Source organism: Ovis aries, chromosome 11, assembly GCF_016772045.2.
Source record: "Ovis aries strain OAR_USU_Benz2616 breed Rambouillet chromosome 11, ARS-UI_Ramb_v3.0, whole genome shotgun sequence".
Taxonomy (NCBI): Eukaryota; Metazoa; Chordata; class Mammalia; order Artiodactyla; family Bovidae; genus Ovis; species Ovis aries.
The window spans coordinates 47,448,741-47,468,118 of NC_056064.1; the positions used below are offsets into that span (position 1 = coordinate 47,448,741).

Below are 19,378 nucleotides of genomic sequence, written 5' to 3' on the forward strand. Positions count from 1 at the left end.
AAATTAGGACAGCTTCCGGTGCTATACAGTTAGGGCCCAGGCTCTATTTTTTGACAGTTCTCTTAGCTTAGCCTCTCTCTTGGCTTGGTCTTCAGACCAAGTGTGTGATTACAAGAGGCCTGTGGCATTTCTGAGCATCATGGGCAGATAAGACAATGTGCAGAGGCAGAGAGAAGGGTTTTCTGTTTCATGAACAGATTGGAGATTTGTTGGCAAGCAGATGGAGGCTGGGAATGATTGCCATCAGGAAGCCTACAGTCTAGTAGAGGAGAGAGCTTGTAACAGTGTGGTAGATCCTGCACTAAAGGCATAAACAGCCTATGATATACCAGAGAGAGTACTCCCTTCTCAGCTGGAGGAGAAAAAAAAAAAAGCTAAAGAGAAAGAATAGAGGCTTGGTAGAGGCTGATCAGAGAAGACTTCCCTTGAGGAGGTTTTTAGTGCAGTTTGGGACACATTGAGTTTAAGGTGCTATTGGGCCTCTAGGTAGAGAAATCCAGTAGGCAGTTGGATGTATATTGAGCTAAAGCTGAGACGTCTAGATAGAGGGAAAGGTAACAGGGTTTAGGTAATGGCAAAGGCTCTGAGGATGGATGAGCTAATCCTGAGGACAGACTGGGACCAAAAACAAGATCCTGAGGAAGCAACACTGACATTTAAAGCATGGGTGAAATAAGAGGAGTTGACAGAGACAGAAAATAAAAATGGATCCTTTAATGCCATCTGCGTGTGGGAAGGGTGTAAGCCAACCAGAAGTGACATTTTGTGATATTCACACATGTGATTTGGGTAAAGGACCAGGAAAAGCTCGGAACCTTTCAGTACCATTACTTGCCCAGGAGCGGGTGCCCTTCCCTAAGAAGTTGGGTGAACAAGACAGAGTTTCACTGGAGATACGGCTCGATGTGCACAGTCCTCCACCCACAGGAGAGTTGGAGCATTAAATTTCCTAAAATGAGTCTCTCTCTTTGCAGGAGTGGTCACACATTACTTGCCTTCTGGTTTTCCCGCCAAGAGGGAAAACTAAACCGACAGCAGACAATTGAACTGGGACATCACATCCTCAAAGCACACATTTTTAAGGTAATTAAAGAAGTTGGGGGTGTTTTTCTTTCCATTTCCAGCAGGCGTTCCTTAACACTGTGTGTATGAAGCTGCCCGCTATGTCAGTGTGGTCCCTGCTTTCTGAAATCAGTTTGTTGCAGAGTTGGTCCATCTCCTAAAATGTCTGGCCTGTTCCTCCCTAGGACTATGGAAAGAAAACCACATTTATCATCTCCCAGTTCAATGGATTGCTAGGCTTTCTAGGAAATGAACATGTATAATCGTTTAGGTAAGAAGCATATAGTCATGTATACTTCATACATCAGAGGTCCCCAACCTCTGGGATCTAATGCCTGATGATCTGAGGTAGAGCTGATATAATAATAATAGAAATAAAGTTCACAATAAATTTAATGTGCTTGAATCATCCCGAAACCATTCTCCCCACCCCAATCAGTGGAAAAATTGTCTTCCCCAAAACCAACCCCTGGTGCCAAGAAGGCTGGGAACCACTGTCCTGTGACCTGCCATCTGCTGAGAATAGTCATATAACATTAGTTACAGGTTTTCACAGTGTTTTTCAAAAGTCTCTGAGAGCAGTCACTCTTTGCATGTTCTTATCGTCTTGATGATGATTTTAATACTCCTGGTGCTGTGAATTTCAAACTCTTTCTCTAGAACCAACTGTAACTTTCCTTTAAACTACTTTCCCCATCCTCTTTTGAAATTATAATCCGTTTCTCCCCCAGTCATTTCAAAACTTTTAAGAGCTCTTAAGCATCGGCTTTCTCTCTCCCAGCATCCGCACAGCTGGGATGGAGATCCCAGACAAGGGCACACATCTGTCTGTGGGTGCTTGTATGCGTTCGTTTGTGTATTCAGTGCTTGCTGGGGCATTGTACTAGGGATACAAGAACCAAAAGCGTACAGCCCCTAGTCTCAAGGAATTTATAGTCTAGATAGCAGTGGTGGAACAGAGCACAGAAGTTGAGGAAGAAATTTGTTCTGCTTTTTCTAGTCTGCAGTTTGCTATTGCATCTGCCACCTCCAGTCCCAGTCTCTTCAGACCACTTTTGCTGCCTCTGGACTGAGAAATTCAGGGATCTTAAATAGTCCTCCTGCTTGGACTTCCCCCAAGAGATACTATTAAAGATAAAACAGTTCTCTTCAGAGAGAAAACAGCATGAAGGGCAACGAATTCTCCCCAGCATATAAGCACATAGCTGGGGAAGGCTTTTCATCAGATGGACAGAAGTGAAGCCCACAGTGGCAAGTCCTGTATTTGAATCATAATTGTCTATCTAACAAATCACTGTACCCAAAAATGACCTTACCCAGTGACCTTACTTAATGGGAGCAGAGTGAGACTATTTTAACAGGCAAGGTGTTTCATTCCATCTTCAAGTGGACCAAAAAGTGCCTGCTAGTTCTACAGACTCCAAGGTGATTATCCTTCAGTTAGATGGGAAAATAGCTTCAGTATTAAGCATCATGATTTTAATCACTTAAGCTTTTAGCATCACCTTCTGCCTGGGATCAGATGCAAAGAAGTCAATGCCTGTCTGTATGCCCTGCACCCTAAAATAAATACCACCTGAAACAGATAAATGATATGAAATTTCATTTCATCCCATGTGACCATATCCAATACGTGGAAAACGATGTTTGCTTTATTTTTTACATCCCTATGACTTGTTTATTTTATAACTGGAAGTTTGTACCTCCTGATCCCTTTACCCACTTCATCTTCCCCTCAGTCCCCTCCTTCCTGCCAGCCACCAGCCTGCACTTAAACCGTACACTCCTGTCATTGACGCAGCGTTATCTTATTTTGCTGCAGACGACATGGTTGCCTGAGATATGACTGGCTCCCTGTGTGTTTCAGGCCGTAAATACTAGGGTGTATAACGTGTGGTGATGACATGACTGTAAGCTGAAGAATGTGGACTTGGACCATGGTTTTCCTAATGCTGCACTTTTCAGGGTCCTTCAAATGCAGAGTGCTCCCTACCTATCGACTTCTCCCAGACTGCTAGAATTCTCAGTTCCTATCAGCTGAGGGTCATGAAAAGGCAAAGACAGACTCAGTGCTTATAATCAGCATCACTTAGAACCGCCAATCAGCAGTAACATATAATCCACTTTATATTTCTTTCCAATTAGTTTTAAATTTCCCTTATTTTATCTTTGTTCATGAAGAATTGCATATGATGTCATTAATCACCTTAAACATATAAGGTTGAGGGTCTGTAATTCAGGATATTTCGTATATTTATCAGTTCATTCAGTCACTCAGTCATATTTAATTATTACCACTATTAAAACTAAACCTGATGGACTTCCCTGGTGGTCCAGATTAAGAATCTGCCTGCCAGTGCAGGGGACATGGGTTCTACCCCTGGTCCAGGAAGATCCCACATGATGCACTCTGCAGCTAGAGAGGGCACCACAGTGAAAGCCTGAGTTCCACAGCTGGAGAGTAGCCCCCAGCTAGAGAAAGCCCTCGTAGCAGCAAAGACCCAGCCCAGCCATAAATGAATAAATAATTTTTAAAAAAGAAGAGAGAGGTATTGAGTAGGTTTGTTGTCACATTATTTGTTAGTACCACAAACCCAGAGGCTCCTCACTTACTGCCGAGGGTACTTTTTAGCTGGGCTGATCACTTAACTGTGTCTCTGTTTCCTTTTCAGGGTTTGAGTAAAAAAGTTGGCGTGTCATCCTCCATCCTCCAAGGCCTCTGGATCTCCTACAGCACAGAAGGTCTATCCATGGCGTTGGCATCTTTACGAAATCTCTACACGCCAAATATAAAGGTAAATGCATCTAAGTTACAGACAGATTGAAAAATTAACTATGAAAGCGTAAAACTCAGAGGACATTTAGGAGTTATTTGATTGATCTTTGACTCTCCTATTAACCTTTTATTAATAGTTTGATATATTTTAAATTGTTACATTTTATTCTGTGAATTGAAAATCAAACCTGTTGATCTTCTATAAGATGAGTCTGATTTATAGAATAAGTCCTGCTCCTTCTAGGGAGTAAAACATTCTTAGATCACTTTTGTTTCAGTAGAAGTTTTTCTGTCCAACAGTTCACTTAATGGAGAGTGCACTATAGTATGGGTGGTGTTTACTCTGCTGCTAAGTTGCTTCAGTCGTGTCCGACTCTGTGCAACCCCATAGACGACAGCGCACCAGGCTCCGCCGTCCCTGGGATTCTCCAGGCAAGAACACTGGAGTGGGTTGCCATTTCCTTCTCCAGTTTACTCTAGTACCTGGGTAGTTTGTATAAAGGAGATGTTTCACATCCCTTTCCAAAGGCAAGGTATTAAAAAAGGAACAAATGAAGATTTTAAAATAAAGAAGTTACTCAGTGTTTCTGGGTACTCATTGAGGGTGACTTAAGGCTTCCCAGGTGGTGCTAGTGGTAAGAACCTGCCTGCCAGTGCAGGAAATGTAAAAGAGGCACGTTCAATCCCTGGGTCGGGAAGATTCCCTGGAGGGAAATACATGGCAACCCACTCCAGTGTTCTTGCCTGGAGAATCCCATGGACAGAAGAGTCTGGTGGGCTGTGGTCTGTAAGGTCCCAAAGAATTGGACACAACTGAAGCAACTCAGCATGCATGCATGCAGATCACTTAAGAAAAGATGACTGATAGGATATAACTGATATTTATGTGAGTATCGTTTCCGTTTGTTTTCTTACGACTAGGTCAGCCGACTGCTGATTTTGGGAGGTGCCAACATTAATTACCGGACAGAAGTTTTGAATAATGCTCCAATTCTGTGTGTCCAGTCTCATCTTGGTTACACAGAAATGGTGGCTCTGCTCTTGGAGTTTGGGGCCAACGTGGATGCCTCCTCTGAAAGCGGCCTGACTCCCCTGGGCTATGCTGCAGCGGCAGGCTTCCTGAGCATCGTAGTGCTGCTGTGCAAGAAACGGGCCAAGGTAATGGCTGCCCAGCACTTGTTCTTCCTTCCCTGTGTCTTTTTTCCCATCTTAGACTCGTCCGTATCTCCTGTGTTGCCTCACGAGTGTAGGTAGAATATACCTCAGATCCTATTAGGAAGCAGATCAAAGGAAGACCTGGCTCTGATTACATCCTACTGCTTGCCCTGGGCCCGTTCCAGGCTGCTTCTGGACACAGTTCTAAACTTTTGAGAGATACTTAGGAAACTGCATTCATCAGCAGCCACAAAAAGTCCCTAGCTCACAACCAAGAAATTCTCTCCTGAGCTCAGAGTGAGGAAAGAGGAGTGGGGGAGCAAGGAGACTGCACTGTGAGGTCTGATCTGAACGGCGCCTGCGAACTCTCAGCCTTTCATGTCAGTCATGAACGTAAGAGCAGAAATCAGGCGCCCTCATCTAGCCTTGAAGATACCCCTGTAGACGTCTGAGATGACTGTCTGACCCAGAAGCACTCAAAAGTGTTTCTGTTAGTGTATTTAATTCTCTCAAAACATCTCTTTAAAATATATTTGCTTTATAGTACCTCAAGAGCCATTGATATGATAAAACTCAATTTCAAAATATTGATGGGAAAAAAAAAAAATACCAGGGGGCTTCCCTGGTAGCTTAGTGGTTGAAGAATCCACCTGCCAGTACAGGAGACATGGGTTCAATCCCCAGTCTGGGAAGATCCCACATGCTGCAGAGCCCCTAAACCCGTGTGCGACAGCTACTGAGCTTGTGCCCTAGAGCCTGGGAATCATAACCACTGAGCCTGTGTGCTGCAACTGCCGAAGCCTGTGCACCCTGCTCCATAAAAAGAGAAGCCACTGCAGTGAGAAGCCCAGGCACCACCACTAGAGAACGGCCCCTGCTCTCGCCACAGCTAGAGAAGAGCCCACACAGAGTGAGCACCCAGCACAGCAAAAGATACAATTTTAAAAATTCGTGTTTTTTGAAAAGGAGAAATGCGGGTCTCAAAAATGTAGACTTCTATGGAACATTTTATTTCCATTCTGAAAACAAACAGGATTTGGGTGGGTTTGCAGTGAACTGTAAATAATATGCAACCCTGACTATTCATTGGAAGGACAGATGCTATAGCTGAAGGACCAATACTCTGGCCACTTGATGCAAAGAGCCGACTCATTGGAAAAAACTCTGATGCTGGGAAAGATTGAAGGCAAAAGGAGAAGAGGGCAGCAGAGGATGAGATAGTCGGATAGCATCACCGACTCAATGGACATGAACTTGAGCAAACTCCAGGAGATTGTGAAGGACTGGGAAGCCTGGCATGCTGCAGTCCATGGCATCGCAAAGAGTCGGACACGACTTAGCAATTGAACAACAACATAAATGACCTCATTCTGAGGTGTCCAGTGTTCTTACCAGGGAAGAACTGGGTCTCTCTCCCAAGACTCCTTTGAAAGCTGGGACCTGGGAACCTCAGTGAAGTCCCTGAGCTGTAAATGCTAACTGTGACACAGAAATGGTCCACCTATAATGTCCTAGTCATTTGGATAAACACCTCTAGAAACAGCATGATAACTGGGCCTTATTGCTATAAATTCATACATATTCTAATCTCAGCTAGGTCTTTCTTATTGCTCAGCTGTCATTTTATTTATTTCTCATTTTCTCCAGAGAAGATACATAAATCATCTATGATCTTCTTGAGACCCCATCAAAACTCTTTTTCCCTCCTACAACTACCAAGGTTGTGTTTGTCTCACTGTGCCTCTATCTGAAAACTCTGTTAATTCTTACGAACTTTTACTTTACTTCTGCCCCAGAGAAGGAAGTGTTTACCTTCCTTTTCAAAATTATTGCCTCCTGTATATATATACACATATACATATATATACACACACACATAGGCTGCACCACAAGGCTTTTGGGCTGTTCGTTCTCCAACCAGGAATTGAACCTGTGACCCCTGCAGTGGAAGTGTGGAGTCCTAACCACTGGACCATCAGGGAATTTCCCACCTATATTTTTTAATCTCAGTATGTTGCTCTTTCACTAACATCGTTTCATTCTTTTTCTAAATTTACGCTACCTTTCTTCTCAGTTTCTACAAACCTACAAATGTCTTCTCTAACCCTAAAGAGAGACGTTCCTCTCTCCTAACCAGAAACCACCATCCCATCTCTTCCCGCCCAAATCCACTGAACCTGACCTAAGAGTCCTCTCTACTTGCTACCACCGCTTCCTTACTGTTCTTTAACCTCTTACAGTCTGGCTTCCATGAGAGAGAGGAGGCAAGTCATCAAAATCATCAACTTTGGCATCAAGCACAACCTGGTCGAAGCCTGCATTGACGCTTGCTTTCTATGAGGGCTTAGACAAGTCATTTGACTTCTCTCAGCCTCACTCTGTTCATCTAGAAAAAGGATTAAGAGCACCTTGCACACAGTAGGCATTCAGTAAACACTTGCTATTTGGATGGCTGTGTAGAACTAAAGCTGGAGAGAAACAGATACAGAACTTAGGCTTCACTTGCTCTAATAAGCACTGGAACATACCCTGCCCACCTTCCAGAAGAGGCTGTTCATCTATTGAGGCTTGTGGCTAGGGACCTTCTGGTAGCTTGTTCTTAATTAGGCTCCTCTTCCTGCCTAAACCTGTAACCAACACCACAACTGTAAAAACTGCTGCTGGAACGTAGTCTAGCATTAAGTTCCAAGTCCCTCCAGCCATTTTGGCCAAATCGTCACGATTCCGCCCTCCCATTGGAAGAAAGAAGTGGCATCTGCCAGAGCTTAGTGGTTAACTGTGTGATTCATGATATGAGATACTTTGCTTCCTTGGAACACCAGAAAATTTACGCTTCAAGATGTTTTTCTTCCCTTTCATGATTTCAAAGACAGTGTTTTGTGCCAGTAGAGCTTATAAGCCTTTCAGATTTGAGTCTGAAAAGACCTATTTGAGGACAAAGGGGAGTGTACATCAGGAAAGCAAAGCTGGAGTTTGGGGTCGTTTGGGGCATATTTTCGGTTTCTTTTGATGTGAAAACAAAAGCCTGACATTATACAAAGAGTCTCCCCAGAGAAGCATCTACCAGAGTTGTAGCTCAGTGAAGATCTAGCCTAAGTAAAAGATCTAGCCTTCAGTAAAATCACGTGAATTTTCTCAGAAAGTGGTCCAAGGAATATGGGAGAAGATGAATCTTCGTGGGCCAGAGCTGTGCAGTGAGTGGACGAAACGAGACTGGGGAGACAGCCACAGGCTTTTTCACACAGGTTTCTCTGTCCCCTCCCACAGGTGGATCACTTAGATAAGAATGGGCAGTGCGCCCTGGTCCATGCCGCACTCCGAGGTCATCTGGAGGTCGTCAAGTTTCTAATTCAGTGTGACTGGACAATGGCGGGCCAGCAGCAGGGGGTGTTTAAGAAGAGCCACGCCATCCAGCAGGCCCTCATCGCTGCAGCCAGCATGGGTTACACTGAGGTAAGAAAGCAGCCAGTAAGGCTTGAGTGGTTTTTGGTTTTTTTTTTTTTTCAAGCTATGTCTTGAAGGAAACCAGGGAAAAAATAATTGCATTATTACAAAATTGCCAGGTTAATATGAAGTAGCTTTTTGGTCATTGGTCTGAGAAATAGGGAGATGCCAGGGTACCTAGAATGATGTTGGAAAGGACCTTAGGAATTATCTAATCTGATTCCTCCTCATCTTCCACCCCTATTTAACAGACAATGGCACTGGGCTCAGGGGGTTATTTCTTGACCTTTGTTCACATGGGTGGCTGGAGTGGAATAGGGAGATGGAATATCAAAAGGACCAGGTTTGAAGCTCAGCTTTCCTCCACACTGGCTCTGGGCTCTGGGCAATGTAACTCATCTCTTAGAAACTTAGTCTCCCACCAGTATAGTGAGGCTTTCTAATAAATTCTTTTTTATAAGGTTGATATGAAAGGTGCTTTGTAAACTGTTAAACACTGTGCAGATGGTATTTTTGCTAAGTTATTTATTAATAAAAGTAATGTAGTGGCACAATATGTGGAATTGGTAGTGTGCTAGGAAATGTTTAACAGCCAGCCTTGGAGAGGGGAGTAGAGTGCAGCAGGAGTGGGGTGTGTGTGTGTGTGTGTGTGTGTGTGTGTGTGTGTGTACATACAGACTTAAATTTATTATAAATTTACTGATATAAAAAAACATGTCACACACAGTTTACAAATAATAATGAATTGTGTAATACTCTTAACTGAATGCTTTTGTCAATTTTTGCTAAATTTATATCCATACCCAACCCTGTGGTTACAACTCAACCGTGGTTTGATAAATGAAACTGCACCCGTGTGCTCTTTTCCCAATAATTTTGTCTTTAAAGCTGGTGTGTGATTCACTGTCAAACTACATTTTGCCCTCATACAAATTATATTCATTAAACTGGAACCTCTTTCAGCTTTTGCACTAAATCAAATCCTGATCTGCAGAATTTGCCAATTTCCAGAATATAGAGTTTGCGCAAACTCTAGGAGATAGTGAAGGACAGGGAAGCCTGGCACGCTGCAGCCCATGGGATCACAAAGAGTGAGACATGATTTAGCGACTGAACAACAGCAGCAAATACCCTCACCATGACTGACTTCAAGCCACCAACACTGAGCAGAGTTTCAAAGAGATGCACAGGAGCACACCATTATGTAAAACTGCCACCATGCAGACACAGTCAGTATAAATAACCTCATGAGCATACGTAATAGTAAAATGTAATTTAATAATTAGGAAGTTATGAGATTTTATATTTTAATCTATTGATGTAATTTCTTTCATTATTATTTAATTTTTTATTTTTTTTCTCTGCTGCTTGGTTTGTGGGATCTTAGTTTCCCGACCAGGGATCGAACCTGGGCCCTGGCAATGAGAGCAGAGTCTTAACCACTGGGCCACCAGGGAATTCCCATCATTGCTATTTAATTGTTTTTAAATCCCTGCCTGTTATTTAGTTTTTAATAAACATCTTTGTTTAACAACCAGCTTGCAAAACTCCGAAAATTGAAGAGTCAGCTTTCATGGGCCAGGACAAGCTGGTTCACACTGCATGGGATGCTTCAGTGAGACAGCCACCTCTTCCACTGACCTGATATGTCCCCAAGGGAATATTAAGTAAAATTGGAACTTTTACTATCTGTGGAAGGTTGTTTAGCGCTCCTTATAGTCAGATTCCTGAAAACAGAGCTGTCATTTGCCTTTGTTGTTAGCAGACATTCTCCTTTTAGTGTCCCCAAACAGTCCTTGTAATTCCAAGAGAAAAAAAAAAAAAGAAGATAATAGCTCTACTCTGAAAAAGTACAGGCCCTCAGTTTTCTCCATATTTATTTTCTGGTTTTTGCTTATTGATTTTTTTTTCTGTTAGTTTTATTTTTTTCTGATAGTTTTATTAGGAGGAAGAGGGATTGCTTTTTTAACTCAAATGTGATAAATATGTAATTTTTTAAGATCACATGCTGTATAAGTTAATTGCATTCAAGGGAAACATGTACACTGTACCGGGTAGAATGCATGCTCATCTTGGCAGCTTTGCATTTTTTTGCGAGGACAGTCTGTTCTGACTCCTGTGGTGTGCAAGAGAGTGGCACTGGGTTATCCAGAATCTTCCAAACCTCACGGGTTCACAGTATCAGTGTATCGTTTTCCACCTAAACTTCGAGCTGACATGACTTCTTGTTTCAGATTGTCTCCTACCTACTTGATCTTCCAGAAAAAGATGAAGAGGAGGTGGAGCGAGCACAGATCAACAGCTTTGACAGTCTCTGGGGAGAGACAGGTACCTCTCGTGGACAGCTCTTTCTTCTCTCGTGAATGTACTGTGTTTGTATGGAGACACTCTGCGTCTCACTCCCAGGTGTTTTCTCCACCAGATCTTTGGCAAGTCTCTCTGTCTTATGGCTCTTGCACTGGAGACCAATTCAGCCAAAGTAAAAAGTCAGGCAATTTCCTTCTTTCAGTCCTCTCTCCCTTTGGATGCACTATGCCATTAGCCCTGGAGTCTTCTTTCAAACAAAACTTTCCCCGCTCTTGTTTCCAAATATTTTAAAAGACTGAAAGTTTCCTTCCAGTGTGCCAAGCCAGAACAGAAAATAGTTGTGGACTTTGTGTGTGTGTGTGTGTGTGTGTGTGTGTGAGAGAGAGAGAGAGAGAGATCCTTGTAGTAGTTAGGAATAGATATTTCCCCTATAGTTAGAAACCGAGAAGTTAAATTTTTATCGATACCTCCAGCTTAATGAAGCAAATGTTACCGCGGTAGAGTGAGTGGTATCTGACATGATTAAGTTGATGCATCATGAGAACAGTTGGTATCAGGATGCAGAATGAAGGGCCTGCCCCCCGTAGGGTACAGCCCTGCACAGTCTCTCTTCATCTGTAGCAAAGCTATTTCTATATTGCTTGGTACTTACTCCATAAACAGAAGCATCTTCCTTGTGGCCTTTGCAGGAAATGTTTATTGTCTTTCCCCCAAGTCTAAACTGGAACATCTGGAAAAACATTAGTAACCTTTTATATGTTTTTATGAAACCAGGGCAGTGAAAACTATTGTTGCCACAGATATGTGTCGTATTTGCCAGGAGAAGGAGACCAGCATTGAGATGGCCAATTTAGGGAGGATATTTTACTAAACAAGAAGGGGGATACATTTTGGTTTGGGTCAGAATGTTATTAAAAATCAAAGAAAATGCTTGAATTCACTCCAAATTTATAATTACCTATTGAACTGGGATGTTTCCACAATGGCACAGATCTTACATCGGTTTCATGGCTTCCTCAACACCGTGTGGAATGGTCCAAAGCTCAGGAATTTGCTTCTCAAACAATCCTTCCCTCTGTCAGAGCCAAAGGGAGCAGATGCCAGGCAGCTGCAGCTTAAGAACCCGTGACAGATTAAAGGAAAATGTGCAGCTGGAAACAGCTGCTGTCTCTGGGGCTCCACCCTGAGGGAAGCCAGAGGACATTTTGAGGGGAAGGGGCTGGCCGGGAGCAATGGCAGTGGTGTCCTGAGACCTGGAGCTATGGAAGGGGCATGATTGAGGCCCCATCAGTTCAGCCTTCCAGCACAGCGAGCCGTCCCCCCAGAGTCTCCCGTTCCAAGCCACGTGTGTGTGACCGCTGTGGAGGGCAACAGAAGTAGCGGCCCAGTGGTGACAGTGGACAGAAATCACAGACTAACAATCGCCGGCCAGTGCAAGAGACATAAGAGACTTGGGTTCAGTCCCTGGGTCGAGACGATCTCCTGGAGGAAGGCGTGGCAATCCACTCCAGTATTTCAGCCTGGAAAATCCCATGCACAGAGGAGCCTGGCGGGCTACATACAGTCCATGGGGTCGCAGTCAGACATGACTGAAGCAGCTTAGCACGCAATCATAGTGATGACTATCACACATATTCTAGTGCTCTCTTTGAAGAAATTCCTTCAAAATGTTCAAAAAGGGTGTGAACTCAGACCTTTTGGGGGGAATTAACCCTGAAATGGAGTTTTAACAAGAAAAATAACTTCCTGGTAAAGGAAATTTAAACCATACTACATCCATTGCCAAAAGTAAAAACACACACACACAAAGAAAACACACAACTCTTGTAAAAATTATGAAGAGAGGAAAAAGATCAGTGGTTGCTAGGTGTTGGGGAAGATGGGGAAGGGTGAATAGGTGGAGCACGGAGGATTTGAGGGGCAGTTAAAACACTTCATATGATACTGTAACCGTAGATAACAGGTTATTATACATTTGTCCACACACTCACAGGATGTGCAACACCAAAGTGAGCCCTAATGCAGACGGTGGAGTTGGGGTGATCATGATGCATCAGTGTAGGTTCATCAGTTGTGACAAATGGACAGCTCTAGTTGGGGTGTGTACAAATGTGGGGGCAGAGGTGTGAGCCCGTTAAACTGCTCTAAAACAACAAAGCTAGTGGAGGTGATGGAATTCCAACTGAGCTGTTTCAAATCCTGAAAGATGATGCTGTAAAAGTGCTGCACTCAATAATATGTCAGCAAATTTGGAAAACTCAGCAGTGGCCACAGGACTGGAAAAGGTCAGTTTTCATTCCAATCCCAAAGAAAGGCAGTGCCAAAGAATGCTCAAACTACCGCACAATTGCACTCATCTCACATGCTAGTAAAGTAATGCTCAAAATTCTCCAAGCCAGGCTTCAGCAATACGTGAACTGTGAACTCCCTGACGTTCAAGCTGGTTTTAGAAAAGGCAGAGGAACCAGAGATCAAATTGCCAACATCCTCTGGATCATGGAAAAAGCAAGAGAGTTCCAGAAAACATCTATTTCTGCTTTATTGACTATGCCAAAGCCTTTGACTGTGTGGATCACAATCAACTGTGGAAAATTCTGAAAGAGATGGGAATACCAGACCACCTAACCTGCCTCTTGAGAAATCTGTATGCAGGTCAGGAAGCAACGATTGGAACTGGACATGGAACAACAGACCGGTTCCAAATAGGAAAAGGAGTATGTCAAGGCTGATTATTGTCACCCTGCTTATTTAACTTATATGCGGAGTACATCATGAGAAATGCTGGACTGGAAGAAACACAAACTGGAATCAAGATTGCCGGGAGAAATATCAATAACCTCAGATATGCAGATGACACCACCCTTATGGCAGAAAGTGAAGAGGAGCTAAAAGCCTCTTGATGAAAGTGAAAGAGGAAAGCGAAAAAGTTGGCCTAAAGCTCAACATTCAGAAAACGAAGATCATGGCATCTGGTCCCATCACTTCATGGGAAATAGATGGGAAACAGTGGAAATAGTGTCAGACTTTATTTTTCGGGGCTCCAAAATCACTGCAGATGGTGACTGCAGCCATGAAATTAAAAGACGCTTACTCCTTGGAAGAAAAGTTATGACCAACCTAGATAGCATATTGAAAACCAGAGACGTTACTTTGCCGACTGAGGTCCATCTAGTCAAGGCTATGGTTTTCCTGTGGTCATGTATGGATGTGAGAGTTGGACTGTGAAGAAGGCTGAGCACCGAAGAATTGATGCTTTTGAACTGTGGTTTTGGAGAAGACTCGAGAGTCCCTTGGACTGCAGGGAGATCCAACCAGTCCACTCTGAAGGAGATCAACCCTGGGATTTCTTTGGAAGGAATGATGCTGAAGTTGAAACTCCAGTACTTTGGCCACCTCATGCGAAGAGTTGACTCATTGGAAAAAAAACTGATGCTGGGAGGGATTGGGGGCAGGAGGAGAAGGGGACGACAGAGGATGAGATGGCTGGATGGCATCACGGACGTGATGGATGTGAGTCTGAGTGAACTCTGGGAGATGGTGATGAACAGGGATGCCTGGCATGCTGTGATTCATGGGGTCGCAAAGAGTTGGACACGACTGAGCCACTGAACTGAACTGAACTGAAAAACAACAAAAAAGGTTGTGAGCTAAGTGGAAGACTTACTTTTATTGATATGAATTTCTTATTAGAGTAAAACTTTATGGCCTCAGGACTTTTAAAATATTTCCTGCATCAAAGTATGTAATAAAGTTTGTTATATTAATTTTCATAATATGTACCATATCTCAAGATTGTATTAAAAAATTAATCTCATGTCAGTTTGTTTGTGGTCAGAATTGTGTTGTACTTAATTTGATACTCAGATGAACTAATTTCAGCATTATGAACATAAGATGTTATTTAAATGAGTTAGAATGAAATGCATTTGCAGTATAATTTATAGAGCTATAAAGTTATTTGACTTCAGAAAATTTTCTGAAAAACCATGTCTTCGCTATGTAAGAAATGTCTCTGGAACTCACCACTAACGTGGAATAGGCTCTAATTGCTTTTCTGTTGTGCGCTGTGCTCAGTTGCTCAGTCATGTCTGACCCTCTGTGACCCCATGGATTATAGCCTGCCAGGCTCCTCTGTCCGTGGGGTTTTACAGGCGAGAGGACTGGAATGGGTTGCCATTCCCTTCTCTGGGGGATCTTCCCAACCCAGGAATAGATCCAGAGTCTCTTGCGTCTCCTACATTGGCAGGCAGACTCTTTACCACTAGCACTGGTGTCTGTAGTGATGGGTTTACTAAGTGTCCATGTCTCTTTCTAACTTATAGCACATAATCATTTAAAATTTATAACCCATTGAATCGTGTGCCCTCCAATGGCAAAATCTTATGTTTCTCTTATATAGAGAGTGAAAGTATGTGGCCTGCAGCCAGCTGGTTAGGGGTTTATATCTGCAACCCTGGCCTCAACACACAATACGTATTAATACACATTTGCTTAAAAATGATGGTCATGATGTTTCCAACAGTTTGTATCATTTACTATATTACTGTATAGCCATTATTTTATGTACCATTCCAAAAAGAAAAGAAAAACTCTCTGCCTATAAAACTGACAGAGTTCTTTATTAGCACATCCTGACTTTGAGATGTTAAAATGCAGAGGGAAGAAAGTGCCTGTTAGAGTCAGTGAAATATATCCTAGCATAGAGTGAAATATTTATTGAAATGTAATTTTTACATATCAGATTTTCTGAAAGGAGGTCACTAGAATATTCTGTTTGTTTTCATCCTACTTTTATGGCCTTTGTGTCCTTCCAAAGAGCGTCTGCCTACATTGAGCGTTCACCGTCTGACTGACCCCCTCCCATCCTGCAGGGTTTTCACAGATTTCTTATAGAACTACACAGAAGACCAGCACTTAAGGTGACAAGATTTCTCAGTGGTCCCTCCTCTGCTCTGTCTCAACACAAAACCAGCATTAAAAAGCTTCTAGTAACTCTGGAGAACCTGAGCCATCCCATGGCCCCAAAGTAGCAGAAGTTCAAGAAATAAACAAGATACCCTTAAATCACACCTTCATCATCTTTTATCTAGTTTATTGCAACTACCTCCTAGCTGATCTGATCTCAGGCCTTACCCTTTTGTGACTTAACCTCGCAAACTTCAACCAAAGTGATATTTCTAAGCCACAGTCTGTCCATGTCACTCTCCTGGTTACCACCCTCCACTGGCCACCTGTAGCTTTAATGCAGCCTAAAGAGACTTCCCTGGCAGTCCAGTGGTGAAGACTCCACGCTTCCATTGCAGGGGGCACAGGTTCACTCTGGGGTCAGGAAACTAAGATCCTACATGCCATGCAGTGCAGCCAAAAAAATAAATAAAAACTAGCATTAAAAAGACCAGTCATGATCTCTGGCCTCCTCTGTTGCCCATCTTCTCCAGTAATGGTAAACGTGCTGTCCCCACCTCGGTGCCTTTACATGTGCTCACCCTGTGCCTAGAAAGCTGCTCCATGCCCTTGCCTATAAGTCTCCTATTTCTCTTTCAGCATCTGGTTCAGATTGTCATCTCTTCCTGGAGACCTTCCCAGACACTCTTGGTCTGTGTCACCTCCAGACAGCCCCCATGGACTTATCTCTTTTGTGCTTATCACACTGTATAGCAGTATATTTGTTTATTTGTCTCTTATCCTTATGCAACCCTGAGTTCCTTGAGAGCAGACAGGATCTGACAAATAGCTCCATAAATGCTTACCTAACGAATGTTGTTTTGGATAGCCGTGATGTTTATGTCTCCCCCACCACCTCCAGCCCATTGGTCTTACATGACCTGTCTGTGCTGTACTCTTTCAAGGTTGACAAAAGATAAACAAAAGAACCGTTTGCTCCTCTGCCTTCTATTTAGCATCAGCATTATCCCATCCAAGCAGACTTTGGCTGTTTCCTCAACCCTGAGCTGCATCCTGTCTGTCTCTTCAAACTCCTTAGATGTTTCCCTTTGAAAAAGGACCATTTTGGTCAGATAATCTCATCAGATGCTGACAAGCCAGGAACAAATTCCATTACTGGTCTCTCAGGAAAAGAGATTGGGCTCCCGGCTGTTAATGTTTGCTCTAAGAAGCAGTTTGTTGTTTCACAGAACTGGCTTTGCCTTAATCGTCTCTCTTTCAGAAAGTTTTAACAGTTTCTGATAAGACTCATATAAAAAATCCAGCCAAAGCAACTCCTTGCTCTTGTGTTTTGAAAAGTACAGACCCAATTTTCCATAGTTGTGTTGTTCTGAGATGAAGTTGGCCAGCTGTGTTAGTGACCATGTCCAGCTATCAGCAGAAGATTCCTGCCAAATGACATCAGAACTTAAGCAGCAGAGATGATACAAGGAGAAAGGGCGAATGGAACATTCCCTCTCATGTAATGTGTTGTCCAGTGGGTTGAAAGGGGCCAGCCCCAGCAACATGACTCCAGATTAGAGTGGACAGTATTAAGTTTAATTTTCAGGACGGGCACTGTTTGTGAATTTTCAGCTGTGTTCTGTGAGCCATCATTATTGATGAGAGGCTTGATTACGAAATACTGTCTGTATTTTCTCCAGAGTGCTATAGATTCTTTTGCAAAAAAGAATGTATTTGCACATGCATGCGCCACACAACATACAAGACATTGAACGGAGATTTGCTGCAACCCTGCCCCAGCAGCTGCTTTAAACTTGGGAGAGTTAGAAATTTTTCAGACCTCTTGTTTTATGTACCAACAAGATGATTCTTATGGTTCCTAATGAGCTTCAAAGCCAGTCAAGTTCTTTCTCCACCCCCACACCCCCTGCTTTACTGAGATATAATTGACATGCAACATTTAAGGGAAAGGTTGAGGGCAGGAGGAGAAGGGGGAGACAAAGGATGAGATGGTTAGATGGCATCACCACCTTAAGAGTTTGAGCAAACTCCAGGAGATAGTGAAGGACAGGGAAGCCTGGTGTGCCGTAGTCCACAGGATCACAAAGAGTCAGACACAACTTAGTCACTGAACAACAGTGTGTACGATGTGATGATTGTCAGATTCTTAAGCTACTCTTGTGTTCTGACCCAGGAACTGAAGGTTTCTTTTTCCCTTAACTATTAGAAATGTGAACTTGAGAAAGAGGGAATATCAATCACTTTGATTTAAAGAACAAGAGACAAAACTTCTCTGTCAAGTAAACAGTCAAACCCATCAGTACCTGTAACTCAACTTGGAAATGACCCTCACCTCAGATGGAAGGAAGCCTCTGCCCTTCTGTGAGGAACAGAACAGAAGTACCTAGGTTAAACGTGCCAGAATAAAACAAAACAATACACATCAGACAAGGCCTACATATATCTAGTTTAAGAATGAGTATATCTTCTAAAATAGTCACATTTTCTTTCAGACATCCTTCTATCCTGGAGGAAGGAAAGGATTACTCTTTGCAGGTTTAACTTAGAGAAAATTACAGGTAGTTTTGCTTTTGCGTATGAGTCACTTCCGGATTAATTTGGCCAATCTCAAAGACAAAATGCCATAATTTGTGCTTAGATGAAAAAAAGTGACCATTTGATTTGAATTTCAATTGCTTCCCTGATTAGATCCCAACATTTGCAAACTGAAATCCTGTCTGCACCTGCCAAGTATTATCTTCTTCTGATTTATCACTGGAGTAGGTGGCCCTTAGAAAGGAAGAGCCTGCTGATCACCACATCAGGTTTTCAAGTCTCGGTGGGAAAAAAGGTCTCCGTCCTCTTTGTTGAAAAACACAACTCCTGCCATTTTCTGACAATGTTTACCATCCTCCCTACCCTCACCCATCTAAAACACTAGGTGTACACGTTTGAAATCCCTGGTTAGAAAGAGACAAGCACGTATTTGTTCAAATATGGACTTACTAGAAGGTATATCGACAGATTCCTCTTAACTACTGTTGAAATAGCACTCAAAGGATGAAGTAAGGGCTCTTTAGATCTCCACTCTATCAGAGGTCATAAACATGGACTGGAGCCCACAAAGAAGAATGTTTATGTTTCTTCCTGCACACGGAGTGTCCTTTTTCCTCCCTATAGTTGCTTTTTATCTGCAACTCCATTATTCTATCTTCAGAAGAAAAGAGCCTTTGTCATACTTCTTCTTTCATCTTTAAAACTTACCCTGAACAGTTTTGACCTTTATATAAAAATGGTTGCACATGTACTAGAAACTTCTATCTCAGCTGATGAAGAAAAGGAATGAAAACTGGCCTAAAGCTTAGACTGAAGTTTCTTTTTTTTTTTTTTACAGTTTTTTATATATCTTTATTGTAAAAACTCTCTTAAAAGCAATACAGCAAACTGTTATTTAAGAAGTCAGCAAAATTAAGGCTGCCATTTCTGACTTTGGTTCTCTGAATTTAAGGGCCCAGAAGTAGAAATTGGCCCAGAGAGGTCGTTCCTAGATAATTCTTAAAAAAGCATTCCTCTGCAAATACCCTTCTTTCTTTAGTCTTACCCATGCACATACCAGTGAAAGTTTTGAAAGTTTTGTAGCTGAAAGGGGTACCAAAAAAGAGATAAGTTGAAAGCAGAAAAAAGGCAGTCTGGGTAGGATAAATGAAACCAAGTAAGTTTTGGTCAGAGGTGATTTTTCAATAAATT

The 19,378-nt window shown here is 42.6% G+C and overlaps 1 protein-coding gene across 7 annotated transcripts in view; it reads left to right on the forward strand.

The window, feature by feature from the left end:
- TANC2 (tetratricopeptide repeat, ankyrin repeat and coiled-coil containing 2) overlaps window positions 1-19,378 on the forward strand; it is a 371,608-nt gene that overhangs the window by 328,825 nt on the left and 23,405 nt on the right. For all 7 annotated transcript variants that reach the window (XM_042256150.2, XM_027974357.3, XM_042256152.2 and 4 more), the window contains 5 exons: window positions 975-1,083; window positions 3,735-3,857; window positions 4,760-4,996; window positions 8,261-8,446; window positions 10,672-10,765. In XM_042256150.2, coding sequence (XP_042112084.1) covers window positions 975-1,083; window positions 3,735-3,857; window positions 4,760-4,996; window positions 8,261-8,446; window positions 10,672-10,765 — 749 coding nt within the window. The remainder of the gene's footprint in view (window positions 1-974; window positions 1,084-3,734; window positions 3,858-4,759; window positions 4,997-8,260; window positions 8,447-10,671; window positions 10,766-19,378) is intronic.